The sequence below is a fragment of the Salarias fasciatus genome, chromosome 11 (assembly GCF_902148845.1).
Source record: "Salarias fasciatus chromosome 11, fSalaFa1.1, whole genome shotgun sequence".
Classification (NCBI taxonomy): Eukaryota; Metazoa; Chordata; class Actinopteri; order Blenniiformes; family Blenniidae; genus Salarias; species Salarias fasciatus.
The window spans coordinates 22,606,232-22,628,556 of NC_043755.1; the positions used below are offsets into that span (position 1 = coordinate 22,606,232).

General features: G+C 43.0%; 1 protein-coding gene and 1 pseudogene across 1 annotated transcript; both read right to left on the reverse strand.

The window, feature by feature from the left end:
• Positions 1 to 1,567: 1,567 nt before the first annotated feature.
• On the reverse strand, positions 1,568 to 14,054 carry LOC115396236 (14-3-3 protein beta/alpha-B-like). The gene is made up of 7 exons (XM_030101975.1): positions 13,976 to 14,054; positions 10,429 to 10,535; positions 8,877 to 9,073; positions 7,782 to 7,905; positions 3,088 to 3,251; positions 2,881 to 2,976; positions 1,568 to 2,583 (listed from the first exon to the last, which is right to left on the reverse strand). Exons 2-7 carry the CDS (start codon positions 10,526 to 10,528, stop codon positions 2,533 to 2,535), a joined length of 732 nt encoding a protein of 243 aa, XP_029957835.1. The 5' UTR covers positions 10,529 to 10,535; positions 13,976 to 14,054; the 3' UTR covers positions 1,568 to 2,532.
• Positions 14,055 to 19,612: 5,558 nt separating this feature from the next.
• Positions 19,613 to 22,111, reverse strand: LOC115396550 (zinc finger protein 706-like; annotated as a pseudogene).
• Positions 22,112 to 22,325: the final 214 nt, after the last annotated feature.

Sequence of the window (22,325 nt, forward strand, 5' to 3'; positions counted from 1 at the left end):
AACAGTCTCCAAATATTTAACCCTCCGTCCGACTCCTACCCTGTGGAGAGAAGATTTGATGAACTCAGATGAATATTGTGTCAACCTGAACCAATTGTTGGTTTATCTATATTTTTGGTTTATCTTTATATAATATTAAAGTGTGTGAAGTTGTTATTCTACTGGTGTTGTTTATTTCTTGTTCTTAATAAAAATTATCACACATTATCACACAAAAACAGTCCTTGCTCTCAGTCAGCCCCGCCCCTTGTTGCTCTCTGGCCCCGCCCCCACTGTCTCTTTTTTTAATCTTTGGCTCCAAAATTCCAACATGTCAGCCTCCTACAGCTGGCTTCATTTTCTGATAACAGAAACAACCGGGTCAGTGTGAGTTTGCATGTTCTCTCCATGTGTGCGTGGCTTTCCTCCCACAGTCCAAAAAACATGCATGTGACGTTGATGGATGACCTTAAATCACCCCTTAGTGGTAAATGTGTGCGTGTGGCTGTTTGTCTATGAATGTTCGCCTCAGCGTTGGGTTTTTATCTTAACTTCAGGAGGAACTGAACGGTCAGTGCAAGATAAAAACAAGTCTGACAGATAAGAAGGTGTGTAAGAAAACCAACACTTGAACAAAAAACTAAATCAAGAGCTTTGAAATAAACCAGGAGCTGCAGCGTTGTAGTGGTGCTCCAGTTTTCTTCCACCGTCCAGAACCATGTCTGAAATCAACCGGTGACACTAAACTGAATGTGTGTGAGAGGGAAACTGTCTGTCCATCGCTTTAATCCTCGTGTTGGACTGTTGATCTGTCCTGGGTGTGACCAGCAAGTCACTCATTCAGCTGGAATTTGTTCCAGTAACGCAAAGCGATACAGAAAATGTACAGACAATGCTGCCCTTTTCCTGGATCTGTGATCGTCTTTACTTATGTTTTAACTTCTGAATGAACCTGATTGTTTCAATAGTGAACAGTTAATAAGTTACAGGTGAATCTCACGGCAGGCATCTCAGTAGGAGTCATTTTAGGTCACCAAGCAGTCAGTGAAGTGCTCCTCTGCAGACAGGCCTGCAGGAGGTGGCAAAGAGCAATAATTACAGGCCGGCGACTCCACCAGGAAATGTTCCAGTGCTGCCACAACGTTTCCGATTACAACCCTAAAGCCATGCTCATAACGCACTGCTGACAACCCAGTGAGTGGCTTTATTTCCAGTGTGGGGACCAAGTTTCCTGGATCCTGTCCTCGCCGACAGCACGTTCGCTGGGGTTTGCTGCAGCTCATCACTCATTCCTCTGCAGCGGTTGTGCCCTCTTTGCAAGTACAGTCACAGCAGCAGAGCAGACACACCCAGGAGACCGAAATACTTTCCAAGCCTTGGCCCGCGTATTCGAGAACTGGCTGCAGAGCAACGCGTAGCTCACATCCGAGACCTTCGCCCAAGTACTTTTCATTTTCACAGTTTAAACCTGCTGCTGCGTCGCACGTCGCCGGTTCAGTGCACGGCAGGAAGTTCTTGAGGGTGACTCATGTGGGTGATCGGCCTCAGCCGCTCAGAAAGTACTGACTAATCAACACCACAGAGACAGTGAAACTTTAAATATTTTTTTTATTCCACTTACATGAAATTACATGTTTTTCCCCCAGATAACAGTTATGCTCAGGTATTCTGTATGAAAAAGACAAACGAAGCTAAACAGCCCAACAACGACTTTCCTCCTCCACAAGCTCCCTCCTCCCAACATGCAGTTCAGGCAAGTATTAAAAGACGGACGAAACAAATACATTTGTAATTTGAAAAACCAGTAACTAGATAAGCACGTGGGATTGTTTTTACTGCTGTGCTCATACAAAACAGCAACAATACAAGGTTGTGTGCTCTTTTGTTCTTCAAAATTTTCTATACCTCGTAATTGATACTTAAGTACAAAAAGCAGGTCACCCCCCAAAAAAAGCCCAACGACAACAAAAAAATAACCCCAACATAATGAGTAGAAAGTTGAGCAACTGAGAGTAAATGGAATGTAATCTTTAGTCTTCCATCTCCAGCGCTCCCCCGTTACGCCTCCTGTCTTCGCTCTCCCTCAGTACAGACCGAGCCGCCGCCTCCTCGGGTGACGAGTCGGCTCCTGCTTCAGGGACTCCCGAACAGGACCAAGCAGGACACACACACACAGCTCGACTTTTCTCTGACTTCGCTTGCTCGCTCACCCACCACCAGAATAACGCGACACCGGTATTGCTCCCAAATACAGAAAAGGTCAAAGGTCAGGCACCCTGATCCCCCAACTTGGGTAACTTATCAACTTGCCACACCCTCTGAAAACGTACCCTCCCTCCCCATCCCCTTTCCACACAGTTACAGGAGAAGGAACAGTAAACCGATGGAGGATGATGAGTGCTGAGGGACACAGATAAAAAAAAAAAAAAAAAAAAAAAGGATGGAAATCGAACGACGACGATGAGGTGGTGTCGGTGTTAACGATCCTGATGAAGATGAGCTTGGACAATGGCAGGCAGGCAGACAGACAGGGATGACGAAAGGGGGCCTGGCTCAATTCTGCTGCTGTTCTGCCTCATCGGTCTGACCATCAGAGTGCCACAGCTGAGGGAAGAGAAGAGGAAGAGGAGGGTCACAAACACAGACATGAGCTCATCTTAACAGACTCCTCCAGAGAGCTGGAAGCCACTCCCCCAGCTGAGACAGCATGCGTCGCTGCTCCAGCCTACAGTACACAGCGCTCAGCTCCCAGGGTTTCGCTCGGAAACACTGAAAATGTCACTTATGTTGCTACGTAAAGGTGAAACTTTTCCGGAATGAAATAAAAGCAACGCGTTGTCACTTGACGTGGAGTGATTCTGAGAGTCACTTCGGCTGGTTCACATTTACTGACTGACTTACCGTCAAGTTGTCTCTCAATAGCTGCATGATGAGCGTACTGTCTTTGTACGAGTCTTCATTCAGTGTGTCGAGCTCCGAAATGGCGTCGTCAAAAGCCTGCAGGACAAATGACACATTACTAAACGCTGGAAGAAAACCAAAACACGGGAAACACCAGAAGATCTCACAAACACCACAGGGAGAAAACTCATGTTAATGTGAACTTGCCTGCTTGGCCAGTTGGCAGGCCTGGTCGGGGGAACTTTGTATCTCGTAGTAGAACACAGAGAAATTAAGAGCAAGTCCGAGACGGATCGGGTGCGTCGGCTGCATCTCTTGTTTGGCGATGTCAAAAGCATTCTGGTAGGCCTCCTGCGATTTGCCAACAGTGTCTGAAATTAAAAACAAAACAAAAGAGCAGAGGAACATGTTACAGAATAATAAAACACAGAACACGCAACTCAAACTGGGCACATGTGACAAGTGAAGAATGATTCTATATAAAGCATCAGTATAAACTGCAACCATCAGAACACTGGACACCTTTTGACCTCAAAGGAAGTGTCATATCGATAAGAAACGGAATGTTTTCATGCATCATTAATGCTGATATGCAGGATGTATGTCGGCATCAATCTGTGCTTTCGCAACGAGTTTAATTAAAAGATCAATACTTCTCACAACTCCATAAATTAAAAGATAGGAGCACATCAGTTCACCTCAGCAAGACTTGAGCAGCTTTACAGAGACCAGAGATCGACAAGGAGCCACTTATTCATGCCAAGTCCATGACACCCCAGACACTCAAATACTGTACTCGTACAACTAAAACTGGACTGGAAAAGCACGTGTAGCATACGTAGTTGGCAGCGAACCACCAAGCACACTGAAAAAAAATAATAAACATAACACTTGTTGTTGCTCCGGGTTTTCATGAGCAAAGACTCAAAGATCGAAGACTTGTTCAATGTAGGCCATCCATAATTACTTGTTTTGTCAAATTGTTCACAAATCAGTCCAAATCTGTGTAGTGAGCACTCTGCCAACATAAACCGTCCGCCTGACAGGTGTGGCATATCAGCATGCTGATTAGACAGCAGGGTTATTGCACAGGTGTGTCTGAGGCTCGCCACAATAAAAGGACACCAAACGTGCAGCTTCATCACACGGCACAATGCCGCGGTTGTACATTTTGAGCAGCGTGCGACTGGCATGCTGACTGCAGTTATGTCCACCAGAGCTGTTACCTGTGAAATGAAGGTTTATTTCTCTACCAGAAACCGTCTCCTAAAAGTCAACCAACCGGCCTGCCAGTCGCAGAGCCCGGTGGAAGCACAGCAGGCCAGGATCACAGCACACTTGAATGGGCACGTGCTCACATTCATTGGAGTGTGGCACTCTGGAGAGGCGTTCTCACCACAGATAAATCCCGGTTTTCACTGCACGGAGCAGATGGCGGGTGTGGGTGAGCACTTTGCTGACGTTAACATTGTAACGGGAGTGGTCCGTGGTGGTGGGCGTACGTTACGGACAATCGACTCTGGTGGATGTTATTGACGGCACTTTGAGATGAAGAGATACGGTAAGGAGATCCTGAGGCCCACTGTTGTGAATTCATCCATGACCTCATGTTGCAGCTTGATAATGCACGGGCCAAAGCTTCAAGGACCTGGACATGATTCCCAGGTAGGGATGCACATTTTATATATTTTTTATGACCGTTAACCGATGCCCTTTAACCGGTTAATAACCGTTAACCGATAAGATTTAAAGCCCGTCCATGCTTCACATGTCTGCGTGGGTGTGCGTTGCGCATTGGTCTGCGCGGACCGATCTGCGGACGTCCGCGCAGCAGCCAGAATTTGTGACCGCGTTGCGCGCAGGTCGCGCCGGTATACGCATCGCCACAGAGCGCCACAGAAAACAAAATATGACAGTAAAAGTGACGGCATCTCGTGGATGGAGACAGCAGACTGTCTGGAGGGAGGAGTAGGTCTTCCGAGGGAATCGCTCCGGCGCCGCCCCCGCGATTCAGAAAAAAAAAAAAAAAAAAAGGCTAAATAAACTTTAATATTAAATGATAACTCACTGACAATATATGTGCTTAATTTTCTCTAAATAATCTGTAATAAAGGAGCAGAGAAACAGTCTGTAGTGCCAGAAAAGCTTCTGGAGGATGTGTGGAACAGTGCGCCTGAACGCGCACAGCGTGCGCATCGGTGGAGCGCCGAGGTTCCAAAGCGACGCGAAGCATGGACGACCTTTAAACGCCCTGCTGAGTGGTTACATGCTGCCGCTCCGACATTCCGACGCACCACCATTTAGACAGATCACCATTCCGAAATACCGCTATTCCGACACGCAGACGTCCCACCATTCCGACACGGAAATGTGCGCTCAGCTGAGTGACTCCTCGGCGCTGTCCAGTGCTTAACTGCGGATTTACAATGACAGCAAATTCTCATCTAAAATGTAAAAAAAGCTACAAGATTTAGATATAATTAACAGCACTGTAGGCTTCAATCATCTCCTATTGTTTTTTTAAATTATGTGGAGAATGAGCGCGCTGGTGATTTTTTTTTTTGTGTGTTCTGATTAATTTCCTAAATAAAGTTTTAGCTTCTGAAATCCGATTTTTAAACAGTTCTGATGAAGCTTAATGTTTATCTGGATGATGCGGCTTCACACCGAACCATTTCACTGTGAATCTGGACGACCCGCGGCGTCTGGAGATAAAAAAAATAATATTCAGTGTAACGCCAGTTTTGCGCCACATGCATCAATGCGCACAAAGATACACACCCTCCCCTGCTGTACAACATGAAGGCACCTGGAATTAATCAGTGAATTAAGGAGTCATCTGCAGCGCCGTCATTGATATCTGTAATATAATGCCAGCGTGCATGAAGACGCAGGGGCTTTGTGGAGAGCTCCGCTCCAGCTGGAGCTTAAAAAAAAATTAACCGGTCAAAGTTCCTGTTATCGGTTAACGGTTGAACGGTTAACCATGTGCATCCCTATTCCCAGGAGTTGAAAACACACCATATATAAGAACAGGCTGCGGTTTCTGCCAATATCCAACAACTTTGCACTGAAGTGGACAAGAGTGGACCCAAGATTCCACAATCAACAACCTGATCAACTCTATGCTAAGGAGATGTGCTGCACCGTATGAGGTGAGCGGTTGTATCAGACAGGCATTCTGGTCAACTGCACATATTAGAGTGTTTTTATTGTGGCCAGCCTAAGACACACCTGAGCAGTGATCCTGCTGTCTAATCAGCATGCCGATATGCCACACCCGAGACGTAGATGGATTATCTCGGCAAACGGTGAGTGCTCACTACACAGACTTGCACACATCTGTGAACATTTGGGAGAAACAGGCCTTTCTGCACATGGAAAAAGTCTAAGATCTTTGAGGTCAGTTTATAAAAAAGGGAGCAAAAAGAAGTGTTGGGTTCAGTGTATAAACACCGTCTACTGTCAAACCTCTGGGCTGTTAACCTGCTAGCTCACCATTTACTGCTATTGTGGTGCAATCAGCACTTGCAGTTGCAGAGAAAATATGGCTGTGTTCGAAACCGCATACTTACCTACTACTCATACTAACTTATTGAGTATGCAGTAGGTTTACACTGGCAGCATGCGATTTGTGAGTATGCGAGAAGTTCCCGGATGCATACTGCATTCGCCAGAAATGTTGAGTACGCATCGTGGGTTTACTACTCATACTGAAATTACCCAAGATGCAATGCAACGGACAGCCGGAGACGGCGAGCCGATCTTCGTCGAAGAGCCGAAAAAACTCTCAGTCGGTAAGGCATCGTAACTGGTCCAATTCCGTTAATGGGACAACGGTCCAAACGGCGATGTTAAGCAAGATGCATTGCTGAAAGGCTGGCTTCTTGTTTTCAAAGTAAAAGCACAGATTTATCACTAAGGTTTTTTGCATGAGAAAGGGAAAGGTGGAGTTTATTTTTGTGAAAATAACCGGAAATGCGTTGCTCACTGCGGCTGGCTTAAATTTTGCCGAATTCGTCTGAACAAAATCATAAACGGTTGGTATTCGGACAAATAAGCAACACACTTGGGCTCTAAACGACCACTTTGTCGCCTAATTTAAAAAAGAATCTCAATAAAGTTAGACATTTGAAGAGTTCAGAGCTAAAGTGAAATCAGCTTCTGTAGTATGCTGTAAATGCTCTGCATACTGTCTGATGGACTGGGTATGCAGTATGGGTATGGAAGTATGTAGTAGGCAGTATGCGGTTTCGAACACAGCCTATGACTTCAATATGATTGACCTGGAAGAACATTAAACTAAGGCCCGTTTATATAAAAACATTTGAAGTGAGTTTTTCTGCTTTGCAAGGTGAGCACACAAACATCCGTATGGACAGACGACAACACCGGGCGGCCATTATGGTGACTCTCTAACAGAAATCTATTAAGTCCCAGAAAAGTACAGACTGGGAGCCATGACTCTGGAGGTAAATATTGCTGTTGTCCATCTACTGAGCATGTGCAGAAGAATTATTTACTACAGCTGTGGAGCGCATGTGCAGTAGCAGCAGTTTCGCCGTCGATATGGGATGGAGCCCGGGCATTTTCAGAAAGTGCCGTTTTCACCCATTCCCAAGGAGATGGAGTGTTGTCAAAAAGATCCATGTTCTGAGCTATTTTCAGTTTCTCCATGTACCACAGTAGGGACGCAATAAGAAATTTGTCATGTTTCACAAGCCTTCAACTGTGCATGTAAAATATTGGGACTGATTGGAGCCTTACAAATGCTCAGCATGAAGCAGGTCTGGATACAAGCTAAATGATACCAACATGGGTTGGGATTAACAGTAAATGACCATCCTATGGACCAACTCTCTCACTGGGCAACTCCCTGCCAGCCATTACCACCCACTTACCTGTTTTGGTTTCATCTGAAGCCACCTCAGCCAAGTAGCGGTAGTAATCGCCTTTCATTTTCATGTAGAATACTTTACTCTCGGGTGCCTTGGCATTTGTAATGAGATACTTGTCCAGGAGTTCCTGTGGTAGGAAACAACAGAAATATTTGTCTCAATCTTAGGGCTGTCATACTTTATAAACCCACGACAGACCTGATATGCTCTTTAAGTGAACATTAGCAGCATTGCTCTGCATCTTTTCCTATCTGACCTACAGAAAGGGAGAGATGGGCAGGCTACCTTCAGCACAGCTGTGCTACATAACAGCTGCTTTAAAGCCCAATAAGGGAGGCTGTACTACGAGGAATCAGATGACATTAAAGCGTGGGGGAGGAGAACAAGATGGGCTGAACAGATGAACACGGAGCAAAGGTTGAGAGTGGGTAAGGGCAGTGGAAAAGAGGATGGGAGCAGAAATGAAATGTGGTGGGGGTGGAGAAAGATGAGGGAGCCAGGCTGCTGAACTCCTGATGAGCTTTTACTGGAGATGTAGGTCATATAGAGAACCTAGCGCAGGCATGCTCCACTTAATGGCCTGTTCCTGCTGCTCATAGGGAGCTAGTGCATGTTTCAGGAGTTAACAGTGAGGGTGTTCCACAACACACTGCCACAAGGAACAGAGTCAACATGAGACGAGGGCTCATGGACCAAGCATGTTTCACTGTGGTGGATATTTCTGTTGATTTTTACCTGAAAGCCACGAGAAAAGACTGAGAAAAGGCAGCAGAGAAGCTAAATTCAGATGCTGACAGATTTGGACTCAACATTTCAAACAGAAACGGAGATGCTTCACATTCACACAGCAAAGTTATGAAAACTACGTTCGTTAAAGCAGTGGTGACGCAGAGAATTGGAGATCAAGACAGAAAAATCAAGTAAGAGAAACTGTCACTCTGACAGCTCACTGGTCTAAAATGAAGCCGCAGAAGATTTCATGTGCAGTCGGACTCATGTCAGCGTCGAGTGAATTGTGCCACCATTGCTACAGAGCAGCTACCTCACTGCTAAAGATTTCAGCGAAAGTCCTTCATGACGGAGAATGAAATGTCTTACCAGCACTTCCTTGCAGATTTTGACCAGCTCACTCTGAACTTTTTGTTTGTACGACCTGGCCAGCTCTTTCTTCGACTCGTCCTCTTGGTTGTGCTCGATGCTGGATATCACGCGCCAGGAGGATCGGCGGGCGCCCACAACATTCTTGTAGGCTACCGACAGCAGGTTACGCTCCTCGTTGCACAGCTCGGGATTGCCTTCCGTTAGGGCTGGGCGATATGGCAAAAAAAAATGATCACGGTTTTTTTTCCATATCATTCGATCTCGATTACAATCACGATATGTTATACTGTTTTTAATCCAGTTTTAAAGCATCTGCACTGAAAACTAGAAGTATAGAATAGTTAAAAATTTAATAACAAACTAAGTAAATAGCAATGCAAATTAAATAATATAAACATAGAAAAATAAGAACAATTTCACTTAACAGTGCAGTAAATGGAAAAAAAAAATCTAGCACCAAGATAATAAAATCTTGCGATGCACCGTTTTTTTTTCAGTAAAAGAGAAGAACTGAACGATCGTTAGTTACAGTGTGACAGTTTACAGCCCTGAGGATTTTTGTTGCTATAAAAGATTAAAAAACTAAAGAAACCGCCTGGAGATAATGAAGGTGCTTTAGAATATAAACATTATTTTCAAGTTCTGATGCTAAATATGCTGCTGCCATCATTAATGCTTGCATCAAATGTACAAAATGTAAATAATCTAGATTGGACAGATTAGACTTAAAATGTAGCAGTACAAAACTACAATAACACACAAAAAAAATAGACAAAAGTAATTGTTTTTATCCTCTTAGAATGTTGCTCGTATGGTGCAGTGGCCTGAAAAGATGACACTGGCTACGTTTACATACAGTCAATATTCGTGTTAAGATAAATATTCTGGTTTTTGAAACATAACCCCAGGGAGATCCTCATTCAGACCACGGCCACAGACGACGCCATGACTGCATTTACACTTCATGCCACTAGGGGTGCTGTTTGCATGTTCAACCTTATTTTACACAGACACCACAGAAGAAGCAGGGCGCTGCAGCGCTGCAGGCTCTCTGCATGTTGTTAGAAGAAGAGTGTTAGCGGCAAGACGTGGAGATATGTTCAATGATGCGATGCACCGTTTTTTCAGTAAAAGAGAAGAACTGAACAATTGTTAGTTAAACTGTATCACAAGTAGTTCCTACTAAAAAGACCAGATTCTTTGCGGATCGGTGTGCTAGCAGCGGCGTGCTAGCAGCGGAGCGCTAGCAGCGGTGCGGGTGGAGCAGCCTTTCCTGTCAGCAGCAGCCTCATCTTCAGAGGATAACGCCGAGGCATGGCTGACTTCATCTGCTTCGCTGCCCTCGGCTCCACGTTCAGCTCCATCTCTGGTTACTTCTCAGACAACTTTCAGGCGGAAGTTGAGCAGGAAAAAGCCGACTTTGATTGGCTGTGGTCAGGCACATTTCTGCCTTGTCTGATCCGAGAAAATGTGCTCACAGCTGATCACCGTGATCGACTGGAAATTAATCGCGATCAACAATCACGATCATATAATCGCCCAGGCCTACCTTCCGTCATTTTCTTCATGCATTCGGCCATGTCCTCGTAACGCTCGGTCTGCTCCGCAAACTTGGCGAAAGACACGAGATTGTCTTTTTCCTCAGACATGACTGCGCTGCAGGGTTGAGATCAAACAAAAAACAAGCGAAGACATTATTCATTACTCTGTGTCTCTGCATTTGTGTAGACAGAAAGAAAAAAAAATCTATGATCTATTGTAATTATGCTGTGTCCTTACTCGTTGCTCAACAGTAAGTGTTCTTAAGGTCATTGGTTTTGCTTTCTTTAAGTTTCCGGGGCCTAAATACATCATCTCCAAGTGATCAATGTCTGACTGGTACACAATCACAATCTAATCACTTTCAGAAAAACGCTTCCATTAACAATCAGAACTGCACAATATGGTGAAGCCCAACAACACAACAAGTAGGCTGACTAAATAACACGGACCTCTGGCAATCTTATGCAAATTTAATTTAGAAGCAATACTAAGAATGTTAACCAGTCCAGATGCAATAAACAGCACATCGCTTTTAATTGTTGTTAAATCTTAATGACCATAACTTAAAAATACTGAAGCATAAAAGTAAGGATGCACTGAAGAAGAATGAAGATTTGGACTGATGCTGACATCTGATATTAACATTACGGTTATGTCCGATAGATATTCACCAATATCAATGTTGGTGTAAACGCAGGTTTCTATGATAATTTTATACAAACAAAACCATGTAAACACTGAACATGAAAAGTAATTTATTTTACAAAACAAGTGTAATTAAATAACGGTATTAGTTTTAGGCTAAAGCTGTAGCAGGTACCTCCATATATGCACCAGCATATATCTATGAAATTGCTTAATCGAAATATCTCAACCACAACCACTTGTTTTTGCACGTTCCCCATCTTTAAGTGACTGACCTGCACACATAATGGTAACTAGATGGAAATATATCTGAACTGTCAATTTTCGAAACCCTTTCAATAACTGGGCCAATAGCAAGAGGTTAAAAATATTGTCAATCTCATCAGATACCAAAACAAATGCCGATATATCGCACATGTCTACATTAAGCATGTAACTTTGAAGATGTCAGGGTTATACAGAATCAAGTAGAAATTAAAGGCCATACAAATATATGATTAATATAGAGATTAATGAAAAATAGTGACAAAAGAAAAAAAACATATGAAGCGACGTGGGTCCTAAAGCAAGCTGCTTGTTGGAATAAGGAGGGAGAATATTTTATTGGATTATTATAAAAGTTCCTCTGGTGATTTGAATTGACCAGTGATAGTGTTAGGCGCTGCACTGTGACAGTGATGCATTAGTCCTCCTCCCAGTTTACAGTCTAAAGGATGCCATGGAAACCTCTTACACCCATCACTGCTTTTACAGCCTATATCCGTTTGACCCATGAAAAACAGCCAGAGGGACTTCAGAATCAATCATCAATCACTTTTTCCATAACTGAGTCCATGTTTTGTAACATGTTCAAAATCTGAAAATAGCCCATTTCTGTCAGTTTACAATCCAAAACAGAGCAGTAAGTGAAAAATTGTACTTGAAAGAACACAGCTTAATTGCACTCATTATACAGACCTTTTCAAATTAAACAATCTGGTAACGGGACAGATTTTAAGCTTTTATTCTTACTTCTAAAGTGCTTCAATACATATCAAACAGAAGTACACATGCGACAGGGTTTGCCAGCAAGTCTTAACACACCCACATGAAGCAGGTGAAAGGACAAATGTGAGGATGCCTTCGAGTTTGACAGGGTGGACTAACATTGATTAGTTTGGAAGGCCAAAAGTCTCAAAACACTGAGAAAAGTTTTAACATTCCAGAGAGATTTCAACAAGGACGCCCTTAAAGCCCTTAAAGTAAAACTGCAATAAATATATAAAGTACATTGCATAAACCTAAGGTGGAAGGTAAAAAAAAAAGACTTCCTTCAGTTGGATATGGTTTGAAGAAATTCAACTGTCTCCTGCAGAGGTATCAAAAAGATTCAACTTAGCCTGTGGGATGAAAATGAAAACCAGAAACAACTGCAACATCTCAACGAAAGTAACGATTACTAATTCCAAAAGATGAACTACAGTAAGTGTTGGCTTTTTTTTTTGTTTCAAAAATTATGAAATTACATTTTCATTAAACCACCACTATGAAGGTGAGAAAAATGGCATGCAAATGTCAAAATGACTCAATAATTTCAATTAATATTTTCAGATAACGATAATTTCACATTGATTTTAGTCGATTTTTTTATATTAACAAAGTGTAGATTTTCAGAATAAAATGCAACATATTTTGCAATTAATAATCATTTGTTCTCAATCCCCACACAGAGGATTTCTAATTAGATGTAAATATCTCTATTGACGTTCCACGTGGTATCCAGCATGTATTTGTGCATGCCGACTGAACTTTGACGGTTTCAGTAGGACGCAGTTGTTAAGTGTAGAAGGAATCTCACTCTTCGGTCGCGGTAGAGACATGCAGGAAGAACCTGATCCAGGCTGCAGGGTGCAGAGACACTCACCGCCACACCCATCTCTCTACCTGTGGCTTGCACAACAAGCGGAAACGGCGTGAGCGGAGAAAGGCGCGGCTGAACGTGGCGTACTGCCACTCACTAATTCACTGGTTTCTAAACACACGGACCAAAAAGCACCTAATCCACCAACCCAAATCAAGATTAGCCACCAGACCCTTTATTCTTAATTATTAAAACTTATTTTTAAAAAAACCCATTGCAGCTGTGCGTCTATTTCCAACATGACATAGACTATTTCCTGAAAGACAGGCGCTCCACGAGAAAGGTGGGGACAAATGAACGAGCGTTTTACAAAAAAAAAAAGAAAAAAAAAAACTTCATACCAAACAGCAGGTCCAACATATATATGTTTTAAATAAAATCTTTCAGACTTGTACTTATCGTAAATTAAAGAATACGATCCTGCTCGATTGGTCAATTTTACAAACGGTGCACGTTTTTCTCCCCGCCTGATGGCGATCATACATTGCTAGTTTTCTACAAATTATGGTTTGCAAACAAGCAGAACAGAAACAGTAATTAATGAATAATTTATGCAACACAGTTGCATTTTGAGGGCGCTGTCATTACCAAAAAACGTGGGGAATTGTGTCACCGGGTGTGTATTGATTCACCAAATTACTAAGTCGTTTACACAAACGTTTGTGAAAACGACTAAGACACAATTACTTCATGAATTGATTTTAATGAGTAGACTGAGAAGTTTGAAGACCGAGTAGAGAAGAGTGGAGAAGCATTTCAGAGCGCCAAGCCTTCCGCACTGACACGCCTTCTTCGTCTGATGTTCCTCTCAGAAACCAGCTATTAGACGGATCCCACATCCTTGTGTTAGCTAAGCTAGGCTATTGTTCTTCATAGAAGAGCGTCGCCCCCTCAGCCATATAGTCAATAAGAACACCCAACTGGAATTATTGTAATCTTTAAGCACTTACAGAACATTGTCCTCAATTAAAGTGAGATTTTTTTTTTAATCTTAAAAGTCGTTCCGTACCTGTATACTTGCAGATGTCGGCGTACCAAACCACAGCTGACTCTCAGCCCGTACGACTGAACGCAGTCCACGGGGTTTCCTTCCAATCACGGCAGCGGCTGACGTCAAGGGTTACTGTGGCAACGGGGCCGCGGGGCAGTCTGGGAGATGGAGTTTACAGGCGACATGATTTCATTTCTCACTGAATAATTTCCAAATTTAAGATTAATCCTGACCATAAAAGCCCATCAAGTCAATCAGAAATAGATTTGAAAATAATAATAAAAGAAACCCCCTACTTTATTTATCTTGACCGATTTTGTTTTGATTATCGTTTTTTGACTATTTCAAGTTTAGATTTTTTTTTTCACTTTGTTTTTTCATAGCAATGAATGGGAAGTGGTCATTCATCACATTGAATGGATTACATGGAGGCTGTTAGTCCTGGTCAATAACAAAAGGAAGAATACATACACATACATACTCATGAACGTTTGTCACTACTGATTTGCCTTCAATTTCATAGTTGTTCTGTCTGGGTAACAACAGTCTCACTTGTTTTTGGTCAGGTATGATTCCCACTTCTCCCTAAATGTTTTTCCTTTATCTTTTTGTAGCCCGAGCAGAAATGTGATTTTTTTTTTCCAAAGTGTAAATGTTTTTTTACAACGTCTCACCATTGGTTCAAGTTGAGGGGGTTCTCTGTAAAGCCAGCATAAAAATCGTTAAGACAATTTCTAGGTTGAAGCAGAAGACATCGCACAGTGGTGTCATGGTCAGCGTTCTCACTCCAATGAGAATACTGGGGGTTCAAATCTGGGCTAGACTTTTCTCAGTGGACTTTGGAAGCCCTCCCTGTGTGGATGTGGGTTCCCTCTGGGTACTACGATCCAATAGCATGCATGTGATTTTAACTGGTGACCTTAAATTGCCTCCATGTGTGAATATGAGTTGTGTGTTTGACCTGTGATGGAGTGGTGAACTGTCCCTCGCCCTCTCCCACAGCAAACTGTGACTGGCTCGAGTGTTCCGCTACCATGAACAGGATAAAGAAGCAATATGCGCTGTCTCTGGAGAAGATATACCAACAGCGCTGCATACGCAGAGCAACCTCCATCACCAAGGACCCCCTCCACCCTTCTCAGGGCCTGTTCCCCTTCTACGGTCTGGCAAGAACTGCTGGACGAGCAAGATGCAGAACAGCTTCTTTTCACAAGTTGTAAAGATGTTGTCCCTCCCTATCCCTATACACATTCACAACCAACCCTCTAATCGAGAACACTGCTCCTCCTTATTTATGATTTTAATAAACTATAGTCAGTGGGTGTTTTTAATTCAATTCAATTCAATTCAAATCAATTCAATTCAATTCAATTCAATTCAATTCAATTCAATTCAATTCAATTCAATTCAGCTTTATTTATGAAGTGCCAATTACAACATAGTCATTTGCAGACACTTTTACAGAGCAAACCCAACAAATCCACATGAGCAAGCATAAGCAACTGTGGAAAGGAAAAACTCCCCTTTAACAGGAAGAATCAATCAATCAATGGATCAGTTGTTTTGACTGATGCCCAATTAGAACTGATTGCACCCATTTAGTCCAGGTTGTCTCATTAGATCAATGGATCAGCTGCAATTGATTTAAAAATCTTTTAAATGCTCATTCTTTATTGTTTTTATTGTGAGACTGCTTGAATTAAAGCTACTGGAACTCCTAGAATTGACAAATCTATCTAGAAGATGGATTCATGCTCTCCTGGTGTTCCTGGAGGTCCTGCATAGTTTCACTGTTCAAGCACACCTGAATTTAAAGAACGAATCACGACGAAGCGCCACAGAAAGCCTGATAACGAGCCTCTCATTGCTTTCGGGTGTGTTGAAGAGACACATTGAAACTTTGAGGACCTGAAACTTTGAGGACCGGGAGTGCAACAGTTCAAGATAAATAACTATTCTTCTAATCACCGACAGTTCACGTCAACTTGTTATTAAACATTTGGATGAAAGTGGAAGAAATGTGACTGCATAGTCACTTGCCTACTAATTTAACTGTAGACTAGAAGAGGCAGAAATATCACATGCCTCTTATACCAGTGACTAAGACAGGAAAGGATTTTTTTGTCTTGACTGCCATCATGATGTGGATATTATAGGAAATAGCAGACCTGGTTGCCGAATGAGTTGAAGTCAGTTTCAGTATATCTCATCAAATGGGATTCACTATCTCTGCATTCTGGTGGTTTTCTGAAGGGAGAGACTGCAGCTACTATTTTTTGCCTTGTCACATGTTTTCCCTTTAGGCCAAGATTTCAAGCTTGCAGCCCATTTGAAGACAGAGCAGATCCTATCTACTGTGTCAGTGTGCAAGCCGCAGTGTGAAAGAAATCCAGCAAAAGTCTACATTTGTGTTGTCTGAGAGGTGTGTTTTACCAAATCTGTGGCATTTTAAGTGAAGGAAAAAGTCTTAAGGCTGAGCAGGGCGACTTCAAGAGGTGAAACCAGTTTGGTGAGTCCTCACTGGAGCCATCAGCCACACCTTGAGAACTTGAACGCACATGCACTCACACACGCCCAGGCAAGAATGACGGGGCATACTTCAACTGTGAAAATCCTGCCGACACGCCCAGGTTCGCTTCTGTGACAATGGAGGAAAAAAAAAAAAAAAACTCCCAGTGAAACCTTTTCACTTGTTACTGTAATGTGTGCTTCAAATTAAAATAAACAGTATTAACCTGACACTAGATTCAGCGCTTCTTCATGGGGCATTCAAATCTTCTTTGTTCTTCATTGATCTGTTTTGATTCCAATCTGGGAAACAATGAAGTTTCAAAGTAGTTTTCCTCCTGTGTTCGATATGGACATGGTGGCTGACTTGACAAACACACTCGAAGGCCGTCTTGGTTTTTCAATTTTAGCCGTCATTTTTGTCTTTAATCACTATAAAATCTGAATGACATGGCTGATTGAACTCATGCAGGACATTTGCTCTGCAAACTCATAAAGGATATGAGTTTGTCTTTGTACATACCATGTATGCACAAAAAGAAGAGTCCCAGCAGAGGAAAATGTCTCTAGAAAAGTGGAATCTATCCATCTGCTATATGCTGTTTTTCCAGAATGCGAGGAGTCTCAGTTAACAAGAGACAGAAGCTAAAGTGAACCCTGGTCAAGTGTCTGTCTGTCACAATGCTTTCACTGTTCATCAAAAGTAAAACTGATTTATGGATCTTCAAATGACCCCTTGGGTCAGTGAGCCAAACCTGCAAGTGTCTGTTCTATTTTAATCTATTCTATTGAAGTGCAACACTTATTATTTGAATGCACAGAGAAATGTCACAGAGAAAAGCCCAACAACTTTACATGAGCAAGTAGAGAAGACGTCCAAAGGGGAAAAAAACTCCCTTGAACAGGGAGAAACCTGCAGAACCAGACTGAGAGGAGGAGACTTTCTGCTGTTCCATTTGAGGTTTGGGGATAGAATGACAGAAAACGATTGGACAGAGACAGATTTTGGGAACAGATTCAAACCCTGGTTCGGGTTGGGGGGTAAAGATGCCATCTGAATCACAATGTGTGAATACATCTCTGTGTTTTCTGTATTTATTCCCTTGAGAGGCTGCTTTGGCCATCGCTTGGTCATTGAGGAAAAACTCTCGTTTCCCTGCCCTCATCTCCCGGCTCTTCCGTGTCTCTTGTGGGGGTTGTGAACAAGTGGTATTTGTCCCGAGGGTGAAAGGAAGCATTGTGTGGTGCTGTTCATGAAACCTGTTGGTCCAGTAGTACAAGACGCCGACCCCACTGTTTACCCTTCCAGTCACAAGATGAGCGTCTCGCTTCCTCATCAGGCTGGAGTGTGCGAGGCCATACATAGAGAGCACAGCGGAAGAGGAATTACACAACACTGAAAACCTTACAGTTTTAATATTATCCACCCAAATGGATGCAAGTTGAAGAACATAGCCTATGATTACACAGTCATGCTAAATACTGTGGACTGTACATCACCCTGAATGCAGCATCCCCACTGTGAAACATGGTGGAGGCAGCATCATGCTGTGGGGATGCTTCTCTTCAGGAGTCCCAGGCACAGAGGATGGGAAGACCGATGGAGATAAATACAGGGAAATCTTGGGGGAAAATCTGTTAGAGTCTGGAAGAAAAGACTTGTGGCAGAGGTTTACCTTCCCATCCACCCAGAGCTACAAGGAAAAGGATTAGATCAAAGAAAGTTCACATGTTAGCATAGTCAGGTCGAAGCAAAGACCTTCATGTGACTGAAAATCTCTGACATGACTTCAAAAGTCCATCTAGTCTGACTGAGTTACTGTGGATGTATAGAGGTCGTAGAGACAGGCCACAAAAGACTTGATTACTGTTAACGGGGCCTCTGCAAAGTATTGATTCAGATTGAGGAAGACTTTTCACTTTTTAATTTGTGGAAAAAAGAAAAGAAAACCATGTATCATTTTCCTTTTACTTCGTTTTGTGTTGTCACATAAAATCCCCAAGGAATACATTTGTGGTTGTAATTTGATCAAATGTTGAAAAGTTTAAGATCTTTCAAGACTTCGGTAAACCACTGCATGTCTGTGTCAGTGGTGCACTTATACCTGCTGCCAGTGACTGTATAGGCCTGTAAGTCATATTTACAGCTTTGTTTTTCAGAAAATAGTGCAAACAATACACCAGTGGTGATCAAGGCCGTATCAGAAATCTTTTAAATCATTTAATTGAAAGAGTATTCACAAAGGAGAAATTGTAAAATATGGCATTTGGGGCTGTTTATTTATTTCCAATACATTTTATTACATATAACTAACACCCAATTTGTACAAAGAAAGAAGGGTTAATTACTCATACATTAAAATCAGCCGGAAGGATGAAAGCCGGAGATTAAGATTGTGCCTAATAAAGAATGTGCTTGGCATCTGTCAGTTTACGTAACATTCCATTCAGGTCAACTAATTATACCTTCATGCTACATCTCAAGTATTTCAGTATTTTTTGATCGAGAGTGGCTGAGCAGCGTCCGGGCGGGGCTCGAAGCTCCAGGCAGCGTACGAACCGACATGACGACGCCGCTCTGCTCATTAATGAAGGGAGATTAAATCAGTGGAACCGAGTTCTCCCTGTGCAGAGTAGAAATGCGGAGATGAATGAGGATATGTGATCCATCCTGATAAGTCCTCATCTTCCTGGTGCTTTCGGTGATAATCAGCTGCGTGTACAGCTTCGGCACTAAAGCTTAGAGTCTAAATGTCAGACTTGTATAGAACAGGTTCCACCTGTCATTTACTGAGGAAGTACCAATCACTTACACTGAATATGGATCATCGGATTCTAGATGGAGCTAATGAGCTTTGCGCGGATCAACTTCCTGCGAGCAAATGAGTTTCCCGGCAACATTACCAAAGGTGAATTTAATGTGATGTGAAGGTTGTCGATCCAGCTATGTAGTAAAAAGACCTTTGATTAATTTCCATAGTCAGCTCTGAAGAGTGACATTTCTACCTATACGAGGAACAAGGTCAAGAAAACACACTCGAGGAATGGTTCATAGAAAAGTAGGACCTTTATTAAAGACTATACAGGAAATTGTGAGGAAAAGGATATGATCATTACAAAGGTAAAATCATGGCTGGCGATCTGTCCAGACGTTAGCATAGTGATAGAATGTCAGTGGTTATCATTGAAAATACTTCATCTCTATAAATTAAATCTGCCTGTTAGCACGCTGTGATAGGAAACTAACACAATACGAGGTCAGCTTGCAGCACAATGTCATTCAGTCTTTAAAAAAGGGAATTAAGCTAGGAGGTGAAGCACTTTTGCACCATCTGCACAAGATTACACTGCCAAATACAATAGTGGTGAACTAATTCTTCAGCAAACACTACGGCTGTGCTCATGTTACACCGGTGTTAGTACAATGAGACACTGGAAGGGAGACGGGAATGGCTCATCGACGTTATCATTAACATCACCCAGGGCAAACTCTGACCCTTCAGCTGACGAAGCATCGAACGAGTCAGGAGAGGAATGTGCGATGAGCAGACCAGCACTGCCCTCTCTGGTCTCTCATTGTTCATGATGAATTCCAACAGTGGACAAGAAGCTCAGATAAAACCAGGCTGGATTTAAATACCCGTGTAGCGCAGTGAGTTCATATCAACATCAATGCTGGTGGACTGTTACAATGCGAACAAACACAAATCAGTGCATATTAAAAGCAATCTAGATGCACTCACAACACATTATTGGTGCATCACTGATTAGTGTCAATGCAGGGTTTCATTTAGGATGCAGAGATCTGAGCTAAATCACATTATCCTCAAAGCTTGTTCTCCATCAGTGATGGAGACCTGTGGACAAGCTGCTATGGTTGAAATGATAGATATTGCAAATATTGCATACATTCAGGTGGTACAAAGACAATTTTGGCTGAAGTAAAAAGGGAGCTGCATATTGCTTTGCCTTCCTTCAGTAGCAGCTTCAAAGGCAAATCCGGCAAGCAGGAGTTAAGAGTTGGGCAGCAGAAAAACGCCACTCCGGCATCACACACACACATCAATTAATCGTAACTGAAGCTGCCTGAAGGAGTTTGGTCTGAAAAACTGCAAAATGTCCTGAATCTCACTTAAACATCAGTAAATGTGTCACGCCTCCTCGCCCAGCAGCTCCAGGGGCATTGGGGACTTTGGATGTTTGCTTTCAAAGTGCTGCTTGAAGGTCTTCAGGTCAGGCATCTGGGTCTGGAATGGAAAAGACAGATAACAACACGAGTGACATGAAGATCAGTAAAAGGTAAAGAGGATTCAAAAATCTTAAAAAATCGTTTTCCACCACAGCATTCAGAAAGCAAGAGACAAAACTGAAAATGTACCAACTCTTCCACAACACTGCAGCTTGTGACTTGTTTATATTCAACATCAGTACATGAACGAGCTTAGTGTGCAGAGGGAGGAGTGGTGAGGTGCTCATTAGTCAGACAGCCAGGAGCATGTATGACATGAGAGAGCACGGCCTTCCCCAGTGAGTGGGGGAAACATGGTGGTCAGTCCAGTGTGCACAGCCTCAGCAGTACCTGCAGGTAGGGAGGATCATGAGTATTTAATGCCCCGCAGCACAGGAATACTGGTTGAATACAGAGCTGAAGAAGTATGACGGATGAACTACAGTTAGGGAGTGTCAGCTCTCTGAGCAGGTGGTAAAACCAAGAGGGAGGAGCCCTGAAGCATGCACACGATCTCTTGATAAGAGGGGAATAAAGAGTAGGTTAGTAAGGTCACGCTTTGGAAGAAAAGCTTCACGGACGTAAAAAGTGGCTGGACCGTTACAGTGAAATGTGAGGCAGCGCATCAGTTTGTTTACAGGCCTCCAAATGAATCCCAGGAGGTGAAAAGCAGCCTGCTCACTCACCATACCCAGGGTGTAGCAAACAGAGAAACACCACTGGTGACCATGGGGCAGTGTTGCACATTATCGCTCATGTGTGACAAGCAAACGCATGGAGACAAGCGTATCTACAACATAACCACACCCGAGCACTGGGACACAGAAGCTATAAAAAACATTTGGTAATACTGCTTCTCATCCATACTACACTACCCTAAATTACACTGCCCTCTCTTGGATGCATTGCTTAACAACCACACCAACGTGACGGATGCATGGGTGGTGCAAAACATTCGAAGCACATGTTCTGATTTAAAGGTGTAACATCAGCATATTCGGTTCAGAGAAGTGCCATGGTGCTCTCATACACTGTGTTCAGGTTGACCTAGTTGAGTTTTTGGCTAGACTGTGGTGCTGCTGCCAAAATGTTTTCAATTAAACAGACACTCGAAACACAACGAGAGTTATGGATTTTCACTTGGAAATGTTGACGTGTAAACAGGGCTTTAGATGGATGAGAGAGTCAGCTCCATGCTGTAATGACGATTAATCGTCCAGTGAATCATATCACTCTTCTAAGGTCATTCTCAGAGTTTTGGCTGAAGCACATACCCGACATACGGTGCACGTGAACACTAAAGCAGCCTTCGCGGCGGCCTTCTAGTCATGGCCTTTGGTCTTCTTGATCTCTGCCTGCTTTTTGGCATTTTTCTGCTGGGACTGGAACTTCTGGTGCCCACGGGCCATATCTGACGTTACCCCTGAAGAAATCACACAGGATTCTGATGAGTCACAAGCTGGAAGAGAGCACAGACTCTGGACCGCAGGAGGAGGTGATGGACACAGTCAGCACCAAGGTGAGACTGAACACTGATAACATCAGACTGTGGAAAACAGCAGGATTACTGATGTTCAGAGCCAAAAAGACAATTCACTTGAAGATCTCTCCAAAGAGAAGATGACAGCAGAT